The sequence below is a fragment of the Centropristis striata genome, chromosome 17 (genome assembly GCF_030273125.1).
Source record: "Centropristis striata isolate RG_2023a ecotype Rhode Island chromosome 17, C.striata_1.0, whole genome shotgun sequence".
NCBI lineage: Eukaryota > Metazoa > Chordata > Actinopteri > Perciformes > Serranidae > Centropristis > Centropristis striata.
The window spans coordinates 24,238,462-24,261,417 of NC_081533.1; the positions used below are offsets into that span (position 1 = coordinate 24,238,462).

General features: G+C 42.6%; 1 protein-coding gene across 1 annotated transcript; it reads right to left on the reverse strand.

Moving 5' to 3' along the window:
- Positions 1–285: 285 nt before the first annotated feature.
- Positions 286–22,956, reverse strand: serpinh2 (serine (or cysteine) peptidase inhibitor, clade H, member 2). The gene is made up of 5 exons (XM_059355104.1): positions 22,815–22,956; positions 21,585–22,216; positions 14,595–14,687; positions 13,770–14,002; positions 286–1,140 (listed from the first exon to the last, which is right to left on the reverse strand). Exons 2-5 carry the CDS (start codon positions 22,207–22,209, stop codon positions 835–837), a joined length of 1,257 nt encoding a protein of 418 aa, XP_059211087.1. The 5' UTR covers positions 22,210–22,216; positions 22,815–22,956; the 3' UTR covers positions 286–834.

Consider the following 22,956-nt stretch of genomic DNA (forward strand, 5'->3'; position numbering starts at 1 on the left):
CTGATGGTATTAAAAGATTAAAAGGTTCCCCGTCCTCTCCGTGTTGTTGACAAGCGTTGTGACTCATTGCAACCATTAGCATTAAGCTGGCTCATCAATAAGCACTTGGCTGATCCATCAGTCTTCCTCTGATGTAGCCCAGGGGACCCAGCGATAGGCCCCTGCCAGCTCCGAGAGCGGCCGCATGGGCACCCTTGATCTGTCGGTCACCCAACACACACACACACACACACACACACACACACACACACACACACACACACACAGACACAGACACAGACACAGACACAGACACAGACACACACACACACACACACACACACACACCTGCCCTGATGTTTGCCTGACAGGAAGAATTCAAGTGTCACTGTGAGCTTCTATTCGTTAACTTTCTTTGTAGATGCTGCCATCAGGTTTGAGTGTAGCTGTTTCTGCTTGTCAGCATTGTTAGTGTTTGTCAGTGCATGTCATTTGACTTGATCACCGAGACCTTGAATGTGTGTGTGTGTGTGTGTGAGCGAAGGAGAAAATGCAGGGAGTCTCTACGAGTTTCTGCTGTATCCGTCAACTTTAGTACCGCCTTGTACTGTATTTTTATATATGCCATGTAGGTGTCGATATGTGTGTGTGACTGTCGGGTATGGCAGTGTCAGTGTCAGTCAGTGCAGGAGACTATGCAGTGTCAATGTATGACAGCCAGCTGTAGTCTGATGTGATAGGTTGCCACAGTGAATGACAATGTCTCGACTTAGAAACCAGCGTGTAGTGTTTGAGAGGGAGTGTGTAAGAAACAGAGCTCAGAAAGACAGGGAGAGGGATAGATGTCGGGGTGTTTTACAGCTCATCATGGAGGGGCTCTCCCTCTACGTGGTCCACAGCTCCCATCAGCAGCAGGGCTCCAGTAGAGTTGTCTCTGACAAGCATGATGAAGGGGTGATCGGCGTAGAACAGCTTGGGCTTTTCTATGTGCTCCTCCTCTAGAACTGCGTCTTTTTTCCCGGCTTGAGCAGCCAGGTCAAGGGAAGCCCAATGGACGACTCCACCCAGGTGCAGTTTCCCCTTCCCCTTGTCCGACACCCCGGAGAAATCAGCCGTCTTCTGGTCCCAAGCATCAGTCAAGCCCAGAGCAGATAACTGTTTCTGGAATGAGAAAAAACAGAGTGATGGCATTTATGGACTGCCTCGAATCAATTGCCCCAAACCTCAGAGGCCATCCTACATAGAGACGTCCTGCAAGTGAATGCGAACAAGCAGCTGCCAGGACATCGATCAATTATGCACGCGAGGAAACCAAACACAAGTGGGAGGTGAAGCACATTTTTACATTTCACGGAGCTCAGAAGCGAGAGAAACACACTGCCCTTCCTGAACCTCGCCGCGCGATTATCGTAAACATACCCTCAAAAAACAGTCAATCAGTAACTTTTTCAAAGGAGTTTTGACCATAATGTTTATTTACTTTCCCAAAAATTCAAGATGGGTAAGGAGGCTGACAGTTGCCCTTGTTGTGAGCTGGCAGAACAAAGTGGGCGACAGGCAGAGAGGAGACGGAAGGAGGAAGCAGAGGATGAATAATTTAAGAGTGATGCCCCGTGACCTCAGCACCTCCTTTGTTTTGGCTCTGATATGAATTCCACAGAAAGTCGTCGTCATGACAGGTAGTTTATCCTCCCATGGCAGAGGGCCACTCACAGTGACAGGCTTCTCCAGGGGCCAGATGAGAGCATGTGTGGGTGTGAGCGTGTAACTGTGTGGACCTGTGTGTGGCTGTGTGAGAGGGCCGCGGCTGGAAGAGAAAAGTTGCAGAGGGAGATGAGTGGGTGAAGATCTTGTTTTGTAGCATTGTTTAAACTTTTGCTGATTAAACTCCGGCGTGAAGAGCAAATCATTTGGATGGCTTGTCGGAGTAAATGTGAACGCTCTGTGGGTGCTGCCTTGCTGACCTTGGTTCTCTTTTCAAAACCACATTGTTATGACTCAGTATAATACTGCAAAACCACATGCTGATGAACAATTGTAATAATCCACGCAGAATGTCTGCTTTTCGACTCAAAAGCATTGTGCATGCAAGAGGAAGTTCGCCTGGATCGTGTCGGCTTATGCCTAAACATGAAATAAGGAGATGTATATACAGATGTAGGCATCCGTCAATCCCATTCGAGAGTTTTCATGCAAAGCTCCCACTCCACAAAGACACACACCTCCTGCTCTAATGCACTTCTATTGTCCTCATCCATTATTCCTCCACTCTTCCTCTCCTCTTCCACTCGCTACCACTACATCACTGTCTTCCTCTGCTGCTCTGCCACTTGCCTGGCATCCCCATCCCTCATCTGCCCCGCCTGCCTCTTTTTTATCCCGCTCCGTCTCTCTCTCTCTGCTCCTAACTCTGTCTTTTTTCTCCCCGCTTCATCCTTCTCTTTCTCTGACAGGCCCGGCTTGGCCTGGTATACATCGTCCTCTCAACTTTTTGTTCTCCATCTGGAATAATTTCAATATTTTCCCTTCCATATCTAACAAGGAAACAGACGCAGACTTGTTGACAAAAACTACATATCCCAACACCCCAGACTGTATCATTGTATTGCAACACTTTTGGCAGGAAAATGGTAATACTGTAAGACCTACCACGTTCCAAGTTCACACCAAGTTAACACCTTTCAACAATTTTCCAAGTAGGCACGTTATTTTTAAAAAATTTTAAGTATAATATGATATAATTGATGATTTGGAGGATTGTTTTCAGTGTTGTCTTCTCTAAATAAGACTCCTCAGGCATAAAAAAAAATGTTGAATCCACTGATGTTCAAGCAAAGTAAATATGACGATATTAATGAAAACTGCATCCTCTGATTGGTAATAAAATACCAATTTTGCAAGGTAAAAAAAGGTTTTAATAAATTATTTTCTTTTTACAGCTTTATAATGCAGAAATGTCTTATAATGTGTAGTACAGTTGTTTAACTGGTCAAATATATTTGTTTTTTGATGTATCAAAGACTAAGTCAATCAAATTTTAAGACATTCATATATACATAATTCTGAATGTATTGAATCATCGATGCCTAATCTAGTTCAATATAAAACTAAGACTGAACTGCAGGCTGTTTATACAGGCCAGAGAGGAGAGGACAAGAATTTTAAAAATGTAAATAGTTCAATATGTATAGTACCATTACCCACCAATACTAGCAAGACATGTGGTACTTGTAAAAATGTTCCTTATGTATTCAATCTAATCGTTTTTTGTAAATAAATCATTATTCAACTTTAAAAAAAAGATTTATGTCATTATAAGTGTGTTAGACATCACAAAAGACATTTTCAAGTTCTTCTTACTTCCGACATCCACTGTGCGGTTACCATAGAGTAGCAGTACTAATATATAGTGCATTAAAACAAGGCCACAGTAAGTCAAATGTGACAGGAACTGCTTAGAGTTCAGAGGGTTAAAAAGGAGGGAAAACCTCTACATCAGTGGGTGAAGCTGGTGGATTCCTTAAATTATTGAAGACAAACGTGTGAGGAAAAGCAGCTGGTTTCTGTGTGTCACCCATGTGTACCCTTCCTCATCTCCCCGCCAGTACTCCATGAGGACACAGCTCATTTGGCCGACAGTTGTGCAGTTGCCACTATGAAGCATATAAATAGTACCGACCTAGCCTGCCTCTCGCTTCCTCGCATGTCAAGGAAAAAGCACTTGGTTAATTTTTTTGAAGCTATAACGTGTTTAAAAATTAAGGGACCCCATGGCAGCACACTGGGAAACAGACCAGGGGTGTCAGAGCAGCCTATGGAGGCCTCGTGCACCACAGAGGTGTAGCAGTGCATTATATGGGAGGAAAAAACCTCTGGGAGGTGCTCTATGGCTGCCCTTTCTCTCTGAAGCACCACATGAATCTTAGATGGAACAGCACTGGGCGGACTGCTGATGCCTCGCACACAGCATCAATGAGCGATTTGTCTGCGAGTGAGAGCCACAGGCATTGTCAGCTGGTGGGTTCCTCTATGTGTGTGTGTGTGTGTGTGTGTGTTGAGTTTACTTGGCCTACAGAGGTGCAGTCTAACCGGGGCCTGAGGTAGCATGGCATCAACCCTCAGGCGTGCAGCACTCGGCATCACATTATTTCAGCTCAATGGTTGAGCCCACTAAGTAGCTTGTTGGGTGTACCTGTGGGGGTTTTGAGGGGATAGGTTGTGGCAGCCAGGACATGTTACAGCTCCATCTGTGAGGAGTCACTGCAGCTAATGTTAGCAGGCAGAAGAGCCTTAATAATGACATAATGACATGGGGGAGTGTGGGGGTGTGAGAGCATTTAAACAGGTAGATTGGTGCTAAACTGCTGTTTTTCGAAGATCAAACTCAAAGACTTGAACTGGGAAAGATGATTAAAACATAGGCTAATACAATTTCATTATATTTTGGACTAATTATCTAATTATCCAAAATCAAGATCTTAAAATACTTGTTTTGCCAAGTCAAATCAAAAACCTCCAATAAGTCCAGTTTACTATAATATAGATCAAATATGAAACAGTGGAAAGCAGTAAATCCTCACAAATAAGAAGCTAGAACGATCGACTATTTGGCATTTTGCTTAAAAACTGACTGAAACATTTAATTGATTTCCAAAATACTTTCAAATTAAGTTCTGAACCCCGCAACCCTGGTGGGTTTGAAAAAGAATCAATAAAAATACATTGTCTCCCATCCCAAGAAACTGTAAAAAAAAAAAAAAAACACAAATATATCTTCTAATTTTTAAATTTCTGATGGTCCTACAACAACTCATGTGTGACAAATGCTTCCATCGGGAAAAACAACCAAATCTGATCTGAAATAATAGTGATATTTAATCAAAATTAGTTTATTCTACATGCTTTACTTAAAATTTGGCCAATATTTTTACTTTTTGCTCTATCCAGAGGCTGCAAAACAACAATAACTCTGTACTTCTCTGTGTAACTATGAAGCCATGAGTGACTCAGCTACAGAGACCAACAGTTACGTGGCAAAACTTCTGTGAAAAGTCGAGTGGACTGCAGGCTGTTTACACAGAGAAAATAGAGAAAGGTTGTGGAGAGAGATAAAACATACTTGAGCAATAAAACAAATGTAGCATGGCTCAAAATTGTTACACAGAGGAGAAAGTCTGAGTCATTCAGCTGTGGATTCATTCAGCAGTGGTGACGCCCCTTTTTCCCCCAATACTGCATTCACTAATGGGCACTTGGAAAAATGTTTATATAAATATTTTTGCAGCATAATTGTGTTAAATGGCACAAAAGCTCCATGCTCAAAATCTGCAGGATTTATATATTGCAGTGAAAAAGTGGCCATTATAAATATCAATAATGTTATTCCCTGGTAGCTGAATGGTTACAACACATGCAACCCTTCTTGTGGGAACCTTTGCTGTATATCATCTCCTTCTCTCTCACCTTTGTCCGTCTGCCTCTTCATTTGTCCAATAAAGGCAAAAATGTCGAAATAAATCAATGAATCTTGATTAGAACATCCGCATCTTCTGGATAAGAAGATACAGAGATAAGGATTTAAATTCTCTACAAACTGGATGATTTTATCTCCCCACTGTCAACATAAATTGACCCAGAATGAAGCAAACTAGAGCCCTGTTCACACTTTGTTCACACTCTGATCCCAAGTGGACACCTCTAAGTATACATGTAAACGACACATTCAGAGGTGGTCTAGGCCAGTGGTTTTCAAAGTGGGGGCCGCGGCCCCCTGGGGGGCCGCCAGGGGGCGCTAGGGGGGCCTCAGAAAATTGGAGGGAAGATGAGAAAAAAAAATAAAAAAAATAAAAAACAAATTATTTTTTATTTTTTTATTTTATTTTTTTAATAACCATTTGTCCTGAACCGTACAATACGTAAACTGCCGTAATCGTCAGATTCTCAAGTTCAGCTGCAAATTCGGCATGACGACATCATAATCTGTGTAGACCGTTGTTATCAAGCTGCTCTGCTCCTCAAGCTAGCGTGTAGCTAGCTAGCGCAAAATGGACAGGTTTTTGACAACAAAAAGACCAAAGGAGAAGACCAACAGCCCTGCCGTGGAGGACTCGTTTTTTTGTAGCATTGTCGGTGGGTTTGGGGGTCCCCGGCCAGAAGCTAATGCTATTTGGGGGGCCTTGGCATGGAAAAGTTTGGGAACCCCTGGTCTAGGCCACAGGAAGGACCGCCTGCTGTTTGATCCGCAGGGTCTCACTGCACTCCTCATGTCAACAGACAGGCAGACAAGTCAAGCACGAGAAGCGCCTTGCTGCCTGTTGCTGTTGTGTTTATCGTGTCACAGAAACCACTGAGATTAAATCTTGTGTTTTTATCATATTATGATGTTGGTGTTTTTGTTCCTCTACTCCACACAGGCCTGACACTGTGACCCGCCCGCTTGTACTCCCCCCTGGCTTACTGAACCTCGGTGCACCATAATGTCATGGCAAAGGCAGCAATGTCAGCTGCACAGAGGTCAGCTGGGGCCACCAGTAGACAACAACCTATAATTTAAGGTTTATAAAATATAGCCAAACTCACGTTTTTTGTACAATTTTACAGCAGAAATTCCTGTATGCTGCAGTGACTGCTGAGTTAACCATGTGCTCACACACACTTGTACAAAGACAGGGAAGTAAGATCAATCAAGAGACACATGCAGATGCATTCGATATACATGGAGCTGTCCACTTGTGACTCACCAAGGACACATTATAATACCAGGTATGAATAGCTTCTGGCTCTAACCTGCTCCAACCAGCTGTGATGCCTTTATTGTGGCTATGTTAAGTCCAACAATAGTTGAAATTTTGAAACTTCCCAATAAAGGAAATGCGAATTAGGGGCATTTCCATCAACTGCAAATAAACAAAGCTGCATAAATGTATTTTCATCAGAAGATGGCAGTGTGATGTATTGCTGTAGGCTAATCTGTCAGTAAACAGTAGAAGAAGAACAGCCTGCGTGAGAGAGAAAAAACAAAAAAAAGGTTGCTAATCGGACAACTTTGTCCACCCCGAGAGAAACTTCAGGAATTGGATTCAGTTGGGCAACTTATAATTCTTCTTTCATGTCGGAAACAGCTAATCAGTCATGTGATGAAAATATGTTTCCATCTCGTTTAGCGCATTAACTATTTTTCAGAAAAGACAAAAACCACCTCAAGCAAGCGCAAAAACTTTTATGCACATTTTGGAAAGTTTTATCGAACTTTTGATCTCATGAAAATCTTCGAAATCATTGAAATTTATTGATGGAAACACGACTAATGAGAAAAAACTAGGGGTAAAACTAACCACTACTCCTGCAGTTAACACCTCCTGTTCCCTCTGGCTTACCAATCACACTCTCCAAATTATTCTTTTAAGCTGTTGCCACCTTAAACAACCACAGACATGTTCTGCTTAATTCAATACGGCCCTTAACATTCTGTGTGGGTGGTTTCAAGCATGCAGTATGTGGCACTGGCATCATCACAGCTCCATTTCACGGACACATTTAATGCAGGCTTTTAAAAAAAATAAAACTCTCTTTCTATCAGCTCTCTTGAGGCTTCAAAGCCTCTCCATCTCTTTATTGAGTCTCATCAGCAATACGGCTGTTGGTATCTTATTTACATGGGCTTTTACCTCTTTTGCTCGGTCAATACGCTCACTGTCCCATTCATTCGCTCACATATACAAATCAACCGCTTTGTATTCCACAAGGCTATTTCAACACAAATGAAACAGGAACAAAAACGAAACCTCAGCTTTTATTGAGATATTTAACTAATGGCTATGAAACGCATCTGATTAATTCATATGATGCAGGGCTGTGGTAGCTGTGGTAAAACAGCTGTCCCTCGACACTGTATACTGCAGAGTGTGCTCTTGTAAATATTTGATGGCCTTTTGACCTCATTAGCCATGATTGAGTGAGCTCTCCGGTGCACACTCATATGTCTTAGTCACCCACTGGAGATATAGCCAGAACGGAGCTTGAGCTCAACCATTAGTGTGTATGTGTGTGTGGCCTGGTCAGCACTGGATCAGAGACAGAGGGAGAGAGCGATGAGGGTGGTTTATCCAGTGACCTCCGGGCCAGGCTTGTTAAGAGGGTTCTCCGTCTCCGAGTACAGACTCCCGACACAGTCTGCCCTTCACCAGAGGAGAACACCACAAATAGAGGCACGAAAGAAAGGAAAGGCAGAATTCTGCTGCTATTTATAGTTCTCTGCGATGCTTTCCACCTTGTCCCCGAGCAATCATTGACCCCCCTCGTCCTCCTCCACCTCTTCTGCTCACATGCCTGCCGAATGTCACTCCTATTTAGGTCAGCAGAGCCGATGTGCGGCTGCTGACTGATGGCGTATTACAGTCACATGTGAGACCTACAAAAAGGAATTAGATCTCTGGGACTGATATGACAGAGAGCGCAGAGGTGAGCGAGGGAATGGGTGCGTTTAAATGTGGCAAATCCATGTAACATGACACAGAGGTGTGTGATTTTGTTTGTTCCCATTTGCCTCACAAGGTGGGCACTAGTGTTAAGGTCGACATACACATACACTACAGTGATCTTCTGTTTGTCCAGATGTTTCCTCTAATCTCAGGAGTCCATGGCCGTCCCGAGCACTGACAGACAGAGTGGTAAACAGCATTAACTCATGGCGATGAGCAATTATTTGCCCGACCCAATTGGAAAAATGATCGTCAGAGAAGACATGGCAGGCTGTCACTGGCCAGAGGGGTTGGAAAGACAGATGAAATGAGATTGGAGTGGGTTTGTGGGTTTGTTCAGAGCTTTAGCTCTTTCATAATGATTCCTCAAATGCACCCCTTTTTCTGGAGAGAGCGAACGGAGGCAGACGACTCTTGACAAATCAGAGAAACAGAGCCCAAGTGCTTGTCCATAATTAGGTTACATAATGAGAGCAAAGCTACTTTTAGTTATTTCCAAGAGTAAAAGTTGTTTTCTTCTGTCTGGCAAACTCTCGTAGAGACCAAAATTGGTTTGTGCAACAGTACATCTTCTGCTCTTTCCCTGGCAAAGTCATGGCCGTGTCAAAAATAGTAGAGTACAGCTTCCTCCCCAGACTGTCCCGACAATGTTAATGTCTAAAGCTTGTTCTTCAGAGCACGGCTAACAGTATAACATGGCAGCAAAACTCTTCAGAGATGTTTGTTAAACTAGAAAGAGGTCAAAATGGATTTCATCAGTCTATGATCAGGTTACAATGTACATTAACAGACGACACGGTAATAAGTTCCAGTCAGAGTTATCCGGCTATAAAGGAAATAGGTTTTACGGACATCTCTGCATCTGTCAGGTTCAACTAACCTCTCTCTCTCTCTCTCTATGTGTGTGTGGGTCTCTCTCACCATGTCTTTCTTACTCATCCACAACTGTTAGAGCACCAGCCACTGTCTCCCTCTGACTCTGAGTGTGTTCAGACTGAACTGGATGCAAATTTCCGAGTGACTGCATGCAGAGCTATTGGATAGATGCATGAGAATGCAAACAGAAGTGAACTCACTCTTAGGTGTGGGAGTTAAGGTGAAGATGCATCCATGCAATTTGGAAATGATTCAACCTAATAAAAAAAGGATCCAGAGGTTGTATGACTAACCTTCATAATCGTACAAAGAGGAAAAGGAAAAAAGGGGGAACTGGAGGAAAACAGAAAGAGTTGGAGTTCCTGGTGAGTTCTGAAGTCGTCATACAGCTGGCTCGCTTTTCTTTGCATTCAATCTAAATGCTTCTTGAGGTCTGTCTGTTTCTAGTGGAACATTGAGCACTAGAGGTCTCTGGAGAGTATTTTAGTGGTTTGGAATTGTCTAATAAACTTTCTTACTGTGTTTTGCTCATCTCTGCCTGCTTTACTTTACGACAGCCAGTCTTTATAGCCAGAGCCTTTAGCTGTGCACCGCTGGGCCTAGTACAGACTTACAGTACAGAGCAGCATTCCAGTACCCATACTACCATAGTCCTTAGTATGTCCTCTTACATATAGTCACATGCAGTAGGCCAAGAAAAAAGAAAAAGATGTCCTACTGCATCTCACAGTTTGTAAGCCATGATTTTCTCGCCATTCTGACCCACAAATATAAGCAAAAGGTCATTCAATCTGTAATGTTATGACAAAGTAGTATGTCCCCATTGTTTGCTTACTGCATGCAACAGTGCATATTTTTTTAAGGGCAGCTTAATAACTAATTTTAACTTTTTGCCACAGGGCTGCCGTGTCTATTTCTGACATCCTCTGCAGTCCACACTGCTGCAGAATAACTGCACTCACCACACTGATGAATGGTAGGACTGGCGTCTTTGCCACAACACCTCATTTGGTAGGAATACATCCTGACAGTATCTTTCCACCACTCTCTTATCAGCAAACAACAGTGTACAAGGCAGCTTCTCATTTTGAACCAAATGGCAAAAAGGCCATGGGAGTTCAAGTCAGCCATTGTTAATTTATATTAAGTAACTTAATGGCAGACCATACTTTAACTCCATGTTTCAGTATGATAATCCTTTAACTTCTAAGCAACCTGATAGTTTTGAATCAGGACCATCAGCATTTGGATCATGTAGCTTATAAAAAAATCAGGTATCACTTACAAAAAACCTGATCAGGTTTTACCAAGTAAATACATCTTATTGTAACTGCAAATGAAAAAAGTTTACCTGTAGAACTATAACAGTACAATAAGCTGCAAAGGAAACTTTCTTTCTGTCATGACTCACATCAGCAGGGCGCTCTCAAAGGTGTGGAGGCCTGTGTGATTCGAGCAACTTGTCTGTGCCCTTGCCCCATGCTATGGACCCTGTGGCCTGGTCGAATACGTGCTCTTACACTAGCTCGACAAGTCTCTGACCTTTCAGTCAGCAGCCCGACACAGCCTCCAGTTTGGCCTGTGTGAACCTTAACAAGCCCCATGCACTCACATTAGCATCAGCAGCCACTAAGCTGCTGCCTGTCTGCCTGGTGCTCCTCCTGGCTGCCTCTCTTCTGACTCAGACCAGCTACCTGCTGGCTCTGGGGCCAAGAGGAGCAGAGATACAGGCAGACTACCAGCTGGGCTGTGGCATGACCTTTGTGCTCCTGCAAAAGGAAGTCTGTGGGAGGCTTCGAAAGCCCACAGAGGAGCTACAGGTCATGGTCATCCTCAGGCCCCTCTCAGCCTCCTTGCAGCCAGGGTTTGATCCCCTGCTGAAGGTTGATACAGTCCAGTACTGTGAGTACAGCTGGATGCCCATCACCTCCTGGGAGAGAGGAGGAGTGTGGGAAGGAGTGACGTTTGAACTCACCTGAATCAGGTGGCATTGAACTGGAAGGGGCAAGCCAGGCCACTGCTTCAGTTACTAAGAGTGCTAAAGAGGAAGACAGAAAGGTAGGAAAGAAACAGAGTCACAGGGGAAGGATGCATAAAGAAAGAGGAAGAAAGTGAACAACACTGTACATGGAGGCAGAGCAGCAAGAGAGGAGGCGACAGAGCCAAGTGAGGAGGAAGAGGAGAGATATATGAATAGAGGAAAAACTACTCTTGAAGGGGAAGAGGAAAGGAACCAAGATAAGCGAGGCAGGAAGATGAGGTGGCCAACATAGAAGTATAGAACAAAGAGGAGGAGACATGGAATAACAAAAGGAGAGGATGAAAAACCCAAAGAAACAATCAGAATGATGACTGGATTTCTTGGAGATATGAGAAATTGTATCAGGTGAAGTGAAAAATGATGCAGTGTGTGGACACAGGAACTGAACCAAAGATAGAAACAAAAAGAAGAAAATTCAACTGAGGCTGCATGCAGGAATCCACTGTGTCAAGTTCTACTACTGTATTAAAAAGCTGAGAAAATTCTTCGTTCAATGTATTGTATGTGTGTATGTGTCTAAAATACAAAAAGCAAGGATCAAAAGACGAATCTACCATTATTACTCCCACAGAAACACCTGTAGAACCTGTTGAACAAAAACACCACAAACTCTGTTGCTAGGGCAGCTAAGGTGAGTCTGGAAATGATGCTGCGTGTGGTGGGGAGGGAGCATCTGGTTGTTCACGCTCACTCCAAGGATTTTTCCAGAGGCAGGCAAGGTCTTCAGGGGGAATTTGAGGAGCCACAGCTCTGCTGCTGTGCTGCAGCCATAAAAACACCACAGGGAGGCATGAAAGGGACGCAACCATAAACCTAGTGCGTGTACCCCGCTTAAAGACACGACCCTAAAATGGAACAGGTTGTCACAGATGGGCTACGTTGTAAAGTCAGTGACATAACGAAGCCCTCTGAGTTTCTCAGCCCATCAGGTAAGAATGAAGGCATCAACCAAGTGTTATATCCAAACATTTCAGAGCATCAGAGATACAACTTTGCCTGCCAGAGAAGACAGGAATGATGTATTAGCCTGAGCTAGGGTTGGCCGATTGTTTCTATTTTCATATGGTCCAATGGTGGTTTTCGAGATCTGATCGCTAGAGGGCAAGAGGGCAGAGAGTAGAAGGGGGTGGGGGTAGCTAATGTCACAGCATGCCAGTTAAATGCCAGTGTGGACGACTTAGTGCTAAAGAAAAAATATGTTGTTTAATTTGATTTTTGAGCAATCTTAGTAGCAGCAGAACAGCGTTTCTCATACTGTCTTGCCAGAGGCTTGCCAGGGGGGTGTGAGATGGCTCCAGGGTTTTTTTTTCTTTGGGTCAGAACATATAACAGTTGGAACGGATGTTTTGCAGTTGGAACACCCTTAACTCATTTTAGGGACATACAACAAACAAATCCACTGCCATGGTGCCAATGTTTTGAGAATGGACAAGTTTCAAAAAGAAAAACGTGAAAGCAAACTAACAAAACAATGTCAGCCGATGTGAATGATGATGATTCACCACCATAATATGACAAGGCGTATCTCCATTTTGGATTCACGGCAAATGTGGTAGGAGACGTAGAAAGACCTCTCTGTGTGTCGTGTCTCATAACTCTGGCAGCAGAATGTATGAAATTTAACAAATTGAAGAGATACTAAGAGACCGTACACTCCAGTCATGTCAGTAAGCCACTCTAGATTTTCAAGAGGAAACTTTGTGAATACCTTAAGCAGGAAAACACAGGTTAAAAAAAACACAGTATGTGTAAACAACAAGCACAGCTGGCGTCCTATAAGGTTACAAACATAATTGAATGGTGCTGCTCTGGATATGGAGTCAATTATGATCAGTGAAAAAAGAGCTGCAAAAATGTAACTTATTCCAACTTGCACAAAAAATTACTCAAAGAAAAGCAATAAAAGTTCTACTTGACCCATTGATACAATTTGTTGGGGTGGCCTGGAAATTTTTCTTCCTCCAAAGGGGAACACCAACAGAAAAAGTTCCAAAACCACTGCAGGAGTATATTTATTCCTTTCTTTAAAATAATTGTTTTTTTTAGTTATTATTGATGTTGTAATTTGATTTCAAAATGTTTTTAATAATATTGAGTCTTGTAGTGTAGAAAAATGCAATAAGTTTACCTTTTCTGTAAGCAATATTAAACATTAACAAAAATTGTGAACATTTCAATTTAAATATTTAAACATGAATACAAATCTTACATAAAAGCAACGTCTTCTATTCAAACAACAACTCCCTTTGAAAAATCTGTGTCTGTGCTTGTAGGTTGCTGTTAAGATTTAAATATCCAGACTTTAAAGTAATCTTTAACTTTAAGGTTTTGAGTGTTCACGCACATATTTTTCAAATATTTCCCCACATATGAAAAAAATTTTATGCACTAACCTGCAGACTGAGTGCACTGGTGATGTTGGCCATGGGCAGTGAGATGGACACACTGGTCATATTGGTCATCTCCAGCCACTTAGACAGCAACTCAAGGGTCAGAAGTTTCTCCAACCTCGCCAGGTTCTCAACATGGAAGGGCATCAGGAGCACCACGCTGGCCTTGCTCCCCCACAGAGGCGCCTCAAAAACCTGCACCATGTTTTCTATGTCTTCATGAAAACGGTACAAACCTGGAGGAAATGACAGGCGGCGTGCACGGAGGTGAGGAGAGATCAGAGAGTCAGGGAGAGAATTTGCCATAATGTAACACTCTTGCTTTGCAGCAGTAGTTCAGAGCAGTAGCTCTCTGCTGCAGTTCTTTTGGAAGTTGGCTCAGACTTGCATTTTCTACGGTGTCACTGCAGTTACTTGGTGCCACCGGAGTGCTCGCTGAACTACAGGAGAAAACACTTCAGAGCTGGGTTACATCCATTCAAACATAATGTGAATGCAACCTCAGACAGCATGACAGAGCATCACTGAAATAATCTTCTTCATGAATTGTAAAAATGGCATTATAATATAACATTAAATAGAAGAAAAATACATCCCTACAACATCTTTTACTGCTGTCATAGCAGGAATTCACTCTGCTTTGCTTTTGTTTTAAGACAATACATAAAATATGAAAAGCCTGTTAAATAAATCATAAGGTACACAGTGATAAATAGGAGAGAAGCAGATTGGACATTACAGATGTTCAAGCCATTTTAGAACTCAAATTGCTTTTCGCTGCATTTATTCGCTGGCAGCAGTACAGCAGCAACAGACTGTGTTTCCTACCTGCTCGGTGCATCATCATCACTTTGGTGTATTCCTTCCCCAAGAAGGTGCGGTGATCTGTGCTCCCCGCGCTGAACTCTCTCTCCCACAGCCCTGAGCAAACAGCCAAACAAACACAGAAGACAGAGCCATTTTGAATGCAGATTGCCTGACATGGATAGGCAGTGAGGAAATACTGAATGATTGAAAGAGGGGAATAGGTTGACACTGGGTTAAACAATGCCATGTTCATAAAATACATACAGACCTCATACACTGTGACACCTCCTGACACCGCTCATGAATCATCAATATCTACTGCCAATTATAAAGTGTCTGCTCCTCTCAAAGCTGCTGAGTTGAGTGCTATACTGAGGCAGTTATGAGGTCCTTAAGGCCACATCGTCCCATTCACTGTTCACCACATCCCACTTGGCCCTGCTAACCCCCTGACAGCTGTCAATTTAGGACGGGCTGAGAGTAGTGGAATTACTGTTGTAATAACCTCACAACACATTCCCAAAGCTGCTGGCCCATTCGATTGTGCAGCGGACACTGGATGGAGTGAAAGAGGTCGACAGATTATCACTTGTACTTATGTCAGTCTTTGTGAATGACGCCTGAGGCCAGCTAGGGCTGCAAATAATGATGATTTTCATTATTGATCGTCAATCACCACACTCATGACACAATACTGGGGTGCAAGAAGGCTTGAAAAGAATCAAATGGTTCATTAGCTGGATGACGGTCTGGAGACCAATTTCTCGGCTTTATCATTAAATACCTACGTTAAACAAAGTGTGCAGAGCCGTCTACTCTTAAGATCATCGATAATCAATTAGTCTTTGAAATGTCAAGAGACAATAGCCATTGTGTGTTCCCAAACATGGGAACACACAATGGGGAGACATCTTAGACAAGGGGACATCTTAAAACGTCTTGTTCAGTCCAAACAACAGTCCCAAACTATTCAAAATACTAAATTAAAAACAAATAAAACAGAGGAAAGCTGCAAATGACATGTCATTTGAATGTTTCACTTTTTTACTTGACATATGCCTAAAAAAACTATTACTTAGGTTGATAACAAATCGCCAAATTTCCTGAAACTGGGCAGAAGGTTGTTGCATGGACCAAGAATGAAATCACATTTTGGCGCAAACCCAAATCATGGGGCTGATACATCATCTATTTTTCACTTTTGTTAACATAGGGCACGATAGGGCCCTTCTAGTGCCCTTCTAGTTCCTTTAGTATTCTAGATTAAAAATTGCACTTATTTAAAGTTGGGGAACTAAATGCTAACTAGCGCTAAAAGCTAACAGCGGCATGCTAAAGTGCTCACATTGACAATGCTAACATGTTGATGTTAAAGCAGGGATAATGTTAATCATGCTCAGCATTTAGTTTAGCTTGTTAGCCGACATTCATTCTTAACTGCTTATCAGCACTCGGGTCGCGGGGGACTGAAGCCGATTCCAGCTGACATTGGGCGAAAGGTGGTGTACATCCTGGACAGGTTGCCAGACTATCACAGGGCTGACACAGAGACAGTCAATCACACCTACGGGGAAGTTTAGAGTTTTCAATTAAATCTAAGTGCAAGTGCATATTTTGGACTGTGGGAGGATGCCGGAGTACCTGGAGAGAACCCACTGATACGAGGAGAACATGCAAACTCCACACAGAAGAGCAACAGGCGGGAGTCGAACTAGCGACCCTCTTGCGGTGAGGCAAGACTGCTAACCACTACACTACTGTGTATCCTCCATGCTAGCATTTAATTAGCACTAAACTCAAGATGCAACTGAGGCAGGGTGGGCAATATAACAATATATCAATAAAATTATTATCACTTTAAGCCGATAATTAATTATGAATTACACACAAGTACAAAAATAAATAACTTTTAGCCTAGCTAGCATGGCTAAAAAGACACATTGACGAAACGTGTCACATTTTGAATATTGTTTAATTATATTGTGTGTTTGTAAAGTTAAAAAGAAACAAATAAAATACAAAACTAATCTCCAGAGCCACAAAAGACCTTATAAAACTCATAACTTAATGTGGAGCCCCTTTAAATTGTTTAGTAATTATCAAAAAGGGTGCAGATTAATTTTCTGTTGGTCAGTTAACCAAATAACTGTTTCAGCACAAGGGCTGGCTCTCCCAAAAACCACCCAGCCTCCATTGGACTCCAGCCAATAACCTGTCACAGCAGAATGATATGCGACTCTCCTTCCAGGCGTGCTGGCGCAAGTCACAGACATTCGCTCGCTTCCTATAACATCGGAGACTGAAATATGATCGTGCTGGAATTCAAAAACAACTGGCTGAAGATTACCTGAAGTGGTAGGAGTGTTGTTGAAATGAAGTCATAATGAGGAATAACTTCTCCACAGTATGTTTAAGTTGTTGGAGCAGAGACATAATGACCTCACCAGCCTGCACAGCACACTGTGGATCTCTGCGGGCGTCTAGACAAGAAGCCTGCTTTAGGGTTGCTCTGCATTATCTTTTTTATTGGGCAGCACTGCAGCCGAGAGATCACTTGGAACCTGAATCCATTAATATCCATCAACAATAAACAGTGAGACAATTGCACAGCTAAGAAATCCAATCGCTCTCAGACTTACCAACTCATAGTGTAAAACTTGAGGCAAAAACCAGAGGAGAATCAATGAGAGCGACCGGCTCCCTCTCCTCCCTCATCAACTTTTGATTACAAGTAGTTGTGGTATTTCAGAAGCTATTATTAGAGGTAAAATATGTGGGGACTTGTTGTTCTCTCTCGCCTTTTCTTTCCTCTTTTAGTTCCCCGTGTTGGGGTGTTATCTTGTGTATAAGTTTCTCTCTACTGTTTTTTTTCTTTTTCGCAATCTTATTTTTCTTCTTCCGTCTCCAGTGTTTGTTTGTCTAAAACAGGAACAAAGCCTGAATTAATTAACTAGTGTGGACTGGAACTCCCAAGGTAGGCCTTTTACATCCCTCCACTATGTCTGTCAATCTCCTTCGCTCTCTCAGCAGGCCACCCTCTTTTTCTTTACTTTTCTCAGTTTTCCGTCTTTACTTTTCTCCCTGCGTCTCTTTGTCCCCTTCCCACCCAGAAATCTCTCCTTACACTGCTCTTTCTCTGCGGTCCTCTCGCCATTCTCTTTGCTTTTAACATCTCTCCACTATAAACATGTTCCACTGCTAATTGCCCCTGACCTTCCCTTTCTCTGAATGCTGTGTACAGCCCAGGGAAGGAGGGACAGCAAAGAGCTTTTTTAATTCTCCTCTTCAATAATTAACTAAAGGGAACGGCAGTGAAACAAACAAAAACGGGCAAGGAAGCAGATGCCTGTTCAGCGCCAAAAGAAATTCCGGCTCCATCTCTGAAACCATTACATTATCACACACTATGAATTGCCTAAGGACCGTGAAATCAAAGACAAATAAAAAGTTACAACAAACCAGAGGGAGCCAGTGCGAGCGAGAAGCAAACTATCGACCACTTGTGAATTATGAATCAAAACTAAAGGAATCCAATTTTATGTAATCTAATTTGTGGGCTGCAATCTGCTGTATAATCTAATTTGTGTATTTCCTCCACAAAATTAATGAACCGACCAACGAGGGTCGGCTCACAGAAAAAAAACTAATTTCGTAATGAAGTCAAAACATCAAACAAAGAAAATTAATTAAATTGCTTATCAATGTATAGTCTGTCAGGGAATGTTATTTTCAAAAGGCTGTCTATCTGTTGGCAACCTGTTTTCACTTCAGCCGCCTTGCCTTCTTTGCACCTAATAAAAAGAATACCTGCAGGAGGAAACAGAAGGAATAGAGGCAGATAGAAGCAGATAAGGATGTGAACAGGGAGACATGTGGGAAGAAGAGGAAGAGGAGACAGGCAGGGGTAGATTAGACACGTGATAAACAATGACAAAGGCACAAAAAAACAGAGACAAACGCCACAAAAAGAACAAGCGAAACAGAAGGATATATTTAACACATCATCATCTTTTGCGAAGACTGCAAACAAAAATGAGATCAGCAGGCATGTGAATGTTGGCTGTGCACTGAGAGAGAAAGAGATGGTAGATTACATTCCTGAAAAGTTGTCAAAAAATGGAAAAGAAGCTATTTGCCATTTCTATGACTCATAATGAACTAAAACTAGTTGTACAAACACTGACAGGCTTTAAAAGGGACAGTTTTGACTTTCTAAATCGGGTTGTTTTAGGTACTTATCCATGGTTGGTGTATTACCTGCAGTAGATGCCCCCACCGCTATAGATGGACGCAGCAGCTAAATGTATCAGTTTTAAGAGGACATATCGTGAAAACATCACTTTTCAGTGCTTATGCACGCACATTTGGGTGTCCGGGGTATCTACCAACACACAAACTAGCCTGAGTATCTCCACCCACGGCTTGAGAACTACATTTGCAGAGGTGTGCCACATTTTTCATGCAGGCCAATCAGAGCAGACTGGGCTTTTCAGAATGGAGGATTAAAGAGGCACGCCCTAAAATGGAGCATTTCAGACAAAAACTGAATACAGGTACACTAGCGCTGAAAAGTTTGGGGTCACCTAGAAAATGTCTGTGTTGTTTTCTATGACAACAAACTTTCTTTTCATCAAATACAATTCTTCATTAAATACAAAATGAATCGAAAATATAGTAAAGACATTGACAATGGTAGAAATAATAATTTTAACCTGTACAAATCTCCAACTTTACCTCTCGATACCCAACTAGCTTAAGGAAGGATAATTTTATTGCTTTTAATCAGCTATTATTAATCAGCTATTAATCAGCACAAAACTGTTTTCAGCTGTGCTAACATAATGCTCAGGTGTTTTAATGATCAATAAGCCTTTCAACACTAAAAACGTGGATTAACACAATGTGCCACTGGAACACGGGAGTGATGGTAGCTGACAATATAAAATAGGTTTTTCATAAGAAAATCAGCCGTTTCCAGCTTTAATAGTCATTTACCACACTAACAATGTCAGACTACATGTTTGTTATTTTAAAAACATTTTTAAATGTGCTTTTCTTTAAAAAAAATTGTGACCCCAAACGTTTGAGCAGTAGTGTATATTCAGACAGACAGTATGAGTAAAAGTATTTGTTATTTGAACATTAAAACATGTTAACATGCTTTGTGGAAACCCAAAATATTATGAACCTGAAAATGAGCATCATATGCCTTTAACGCCACCAGACTCCATTGACAAAAACAGTCATTTCCCTATGTGTTTGAGTTATTGTAACTTTGTTGAGTTTGAACCAACTCTAGACACCAAAGTCACACAATAACACAAATTAGCTAACTGATCAAAGCAGCAGGAGACCAGCAACTCCTTTGATTTGCGAAAAAAAAAAATACTGTTTTTGTGGAGTCTGGTGACTTGGAAGAGACTTAACAGGGCTGTCTAACAAAATGGTGAAGCTGTGAAAATATTCTAAATATAGCACAAAATTACACTGATATTGGTATTTTTACGATGGCTAAAATATATATCCCTGCTGCCCCCGTCCACATCGGTACATTGCTTCGCTTCCATGCTGGTACTCCTGCCTGCTTCTCCAAATTGGGGGCGTGTGTAATACGCTGACAATGGATAAGTACCTCATACAACCGCACTTTAAAAAAAAACCTGAACAATTCCTTTAACAGCCAAATAAAACTGACAAAATTTGAATTATAATCTTTAATGGTACCTTTTAAAAGACACCATGATGAACTTCAGATGAGGATTATACAGACATGTTTTCGGGACACAACTGTTAAATCACAGATGGGGCTTCTAACTGACTGCATTCGTACCGAAACATTGACTAGTTTCCTCCACTGCGGCCCGTCACAAAGAACAGATCTGAGCCAAGCTGTGCCGCTGCAGACTTGGAGCGCTCCAAGCACAGATGTTAGGCATGACACCGAGGGAGAGAGTCTGGACACTTGTTACTCAATTATTTAAGATGACACATCACCCCCCAATGGAAGATGAATAAGCTCTCAGTGATAGACCCCAGAATCATCCTTTATCTGCTGTGTCCACCAGCTGGAGTCCAGCGCATGCACGGCACACAGAAACACACACAGACATGCACACTGCACACAGGTGGGCATGCTGGCTCACAAAATGTAGTGGGCATGTAGGCTCTTAGTGCTGTCTGAACACTGAAAATGGTACATGTCCATGCCATATTAATATTCTAAGGCTTCTCATCCAATGCAGCAAACAACATCTATACAGAGACGTTGCATAATTACAAATGACTGCATAATTACAAAGCACACCATTCTATTTCAGCATTACTCAGCCAAGCTTAACTGCAATGTTACACGTCTACATCCAACCAGTTATGCCACTGGATGCTCACCATAATGAAATACTCAGCTGGATATAAAGTTGCATCATTCCGGGTCACAGTCAGGACAATTTGTGGACGCATTTAGAAATGATGACATGTTTGCATACTACTTTATGGCCATCTTCTTCCAACCAATGTCATATTACCCAATATTTTGTGACCGCAGACCAAACTTAGCAAGGTCAAATGGCGTCATGTTTGACACTGGAGAAATTAACTTATGTTGCCAAAGGGAAACAAAACAAGTTCACTGAGATGTGGGACACTTTTATGCAGTTCCTGGAAAGTGATCGGACTGAAATGAATGATTAAAACTCGAAGGGCGGTGCTTGTGGACACTGTCATGCCTCGTATAAACAAGGACTGTTTTGTTTTTGTTTTTTGTTTTTTTGTTTTTTTTTCTGTTTGTTTGTTTGTTTTGGTTTTTTGTTTTCTTTTTCCTTGACTGTTTGTGCTGTTGAGGGTGGGGGGAGGAGGGATGTTCGTGATGTTACTGTCCCTGTGACTGTATGTTCTCTTTGAAAAACAATAAACATATTGTTAAAAAAAAACAAAAAAAAACTTAGCAAGGTCAGCTGAGTATAGACAAGCCCACTTGTAAATGTCCATCTACTGTGCACTGTTTACACATACCTTTAAAGCGCAGGGCACTGGCCAGTATCAGAGCTCCGGCCTTAGTTTGGATTTCAGCCGCTGAAGGAGCTCCCTCCAGACCGCCAAGGCCAGCCTTGGCCCAGCCATGGAGCTGCTTCTGGTCAGCTTTGGAGTCTCCTTTTCCCAGTGGCTGATGCTGCAGCCCGAACCTGCTCTGGCTCTCCTTCACAAACGCCTGGCTGACTGTAGGAGCCTGCTTGGAAAACAGAGCCGAGGACGCGTGCAGGTGAAAGCTGGTACCATTGGCTGCGGTGAAGCTCTTAAACGCCTCGGACAGACGCTCCCCAGCCTTGGTGGGGGACGGGGTCTTGAGAAGATCTTGGAGCTGGCTGGATGTGGTTCCCCCTGACCCTCCACCCAGCGCTCCAAGAGAAGAGGCCACAAGCAAAGGGGAGAAGAGAGTGTTTACGGAGCTGGAGTCAGAGCGGAGGGCCTTGTACAGGTGCAGACCAAGAGCCCAGCTGGGGTCACCCAGAGGAGGAGGTGGGCGGGGTGGAGGGCTTGCTGGAGCAGCAGGACGCTTCTTGGATGAATCGGCAGAGCTGCCCTGCACCAGAAGAACTGGCAAAAAAATGAGGATATACACAGGAAGCCTGGGCAGCATGGCAGATCTGGAGGGAAAGCACAAAGAGGAGAGTCAGTAAAAATATAAGCCAAATTCGTGTATGTGTGTGTGTGTGTGTGAGAGAGAGAGAGAGAGAGGAATGAAGAGAATACACCCCCTTCATTTATGATGCAGAATATATAGCTCTTTTCATTTTACATATTTTGACTGATTTTAACAATGTAATAGCTACTCCTGATGGTATTGCACTGTTCATATTTGAGATAAAGCAATATAAACACAGCCTAGGGGTTCCCTCTTTGCTGTGAAACTACAACTAGCTACTTGTGTAAACAACAGTCCCTGCTCCTACAGTGCCACAGCAGTAAACTTCATTTTGTAAATTCCTCCCCACTTGGCAACATATTATCTCACTCACTGCGGGAAAACCTCAGTTTGACAATTAACTTTGATGAAGTTTCAAAAGAAGCTTTTTCACTAAACGCGTTTCTCTGTGTGCATGACAAAAGCCCAGACTCATCGACTGGTTTCTCCGAGCCGGGTGACAGGAAGCATCTGCTGTCGAGTTCAGCCTGCTCTGTAATGATTCCCGAAGACCTCTAGGCGAAAGGAAAAGATGGAGACAAGTATTTGTTTAAATTTACCGGTAATTATTCAAGTCTCCTCCGCTGCTGTCCTTTTAGTCGTGTCCTCCACAGGAAGTGTCGCGAGTGGGTTGAGACGTGGCAGCTCGCGGAGGAAGTTTACCGTCTCCCCTCAGGAAACATTTCCTCTTTTCCACAAACT

Excerpts from the sequence above, each read along its gene's own strand:
- serpinh2 (XM_059355104.1), bottom strand. The coding sequence starts at position 22,209 with ATGCTGCCCAGGCTTCCTGTGTATATCCTCATTTTTTTGCCAGTTCTT. Across the intron at positions 14,003-14,594 it reads GATGATGATGCACCGAGCAG|GTTTGTACCGTTTTCATGAA; the intron begins GTAGGAAACACA and ends CATTTCCTCCAG. Across the intron at positions 1,141-13,769 it reads CCAGTGCACTCAGTCTGCAG|AAACAGTTATCTGCTCTGGG; the intron begins GTTAGTGCATAA and ends TTCTCATTCCAG.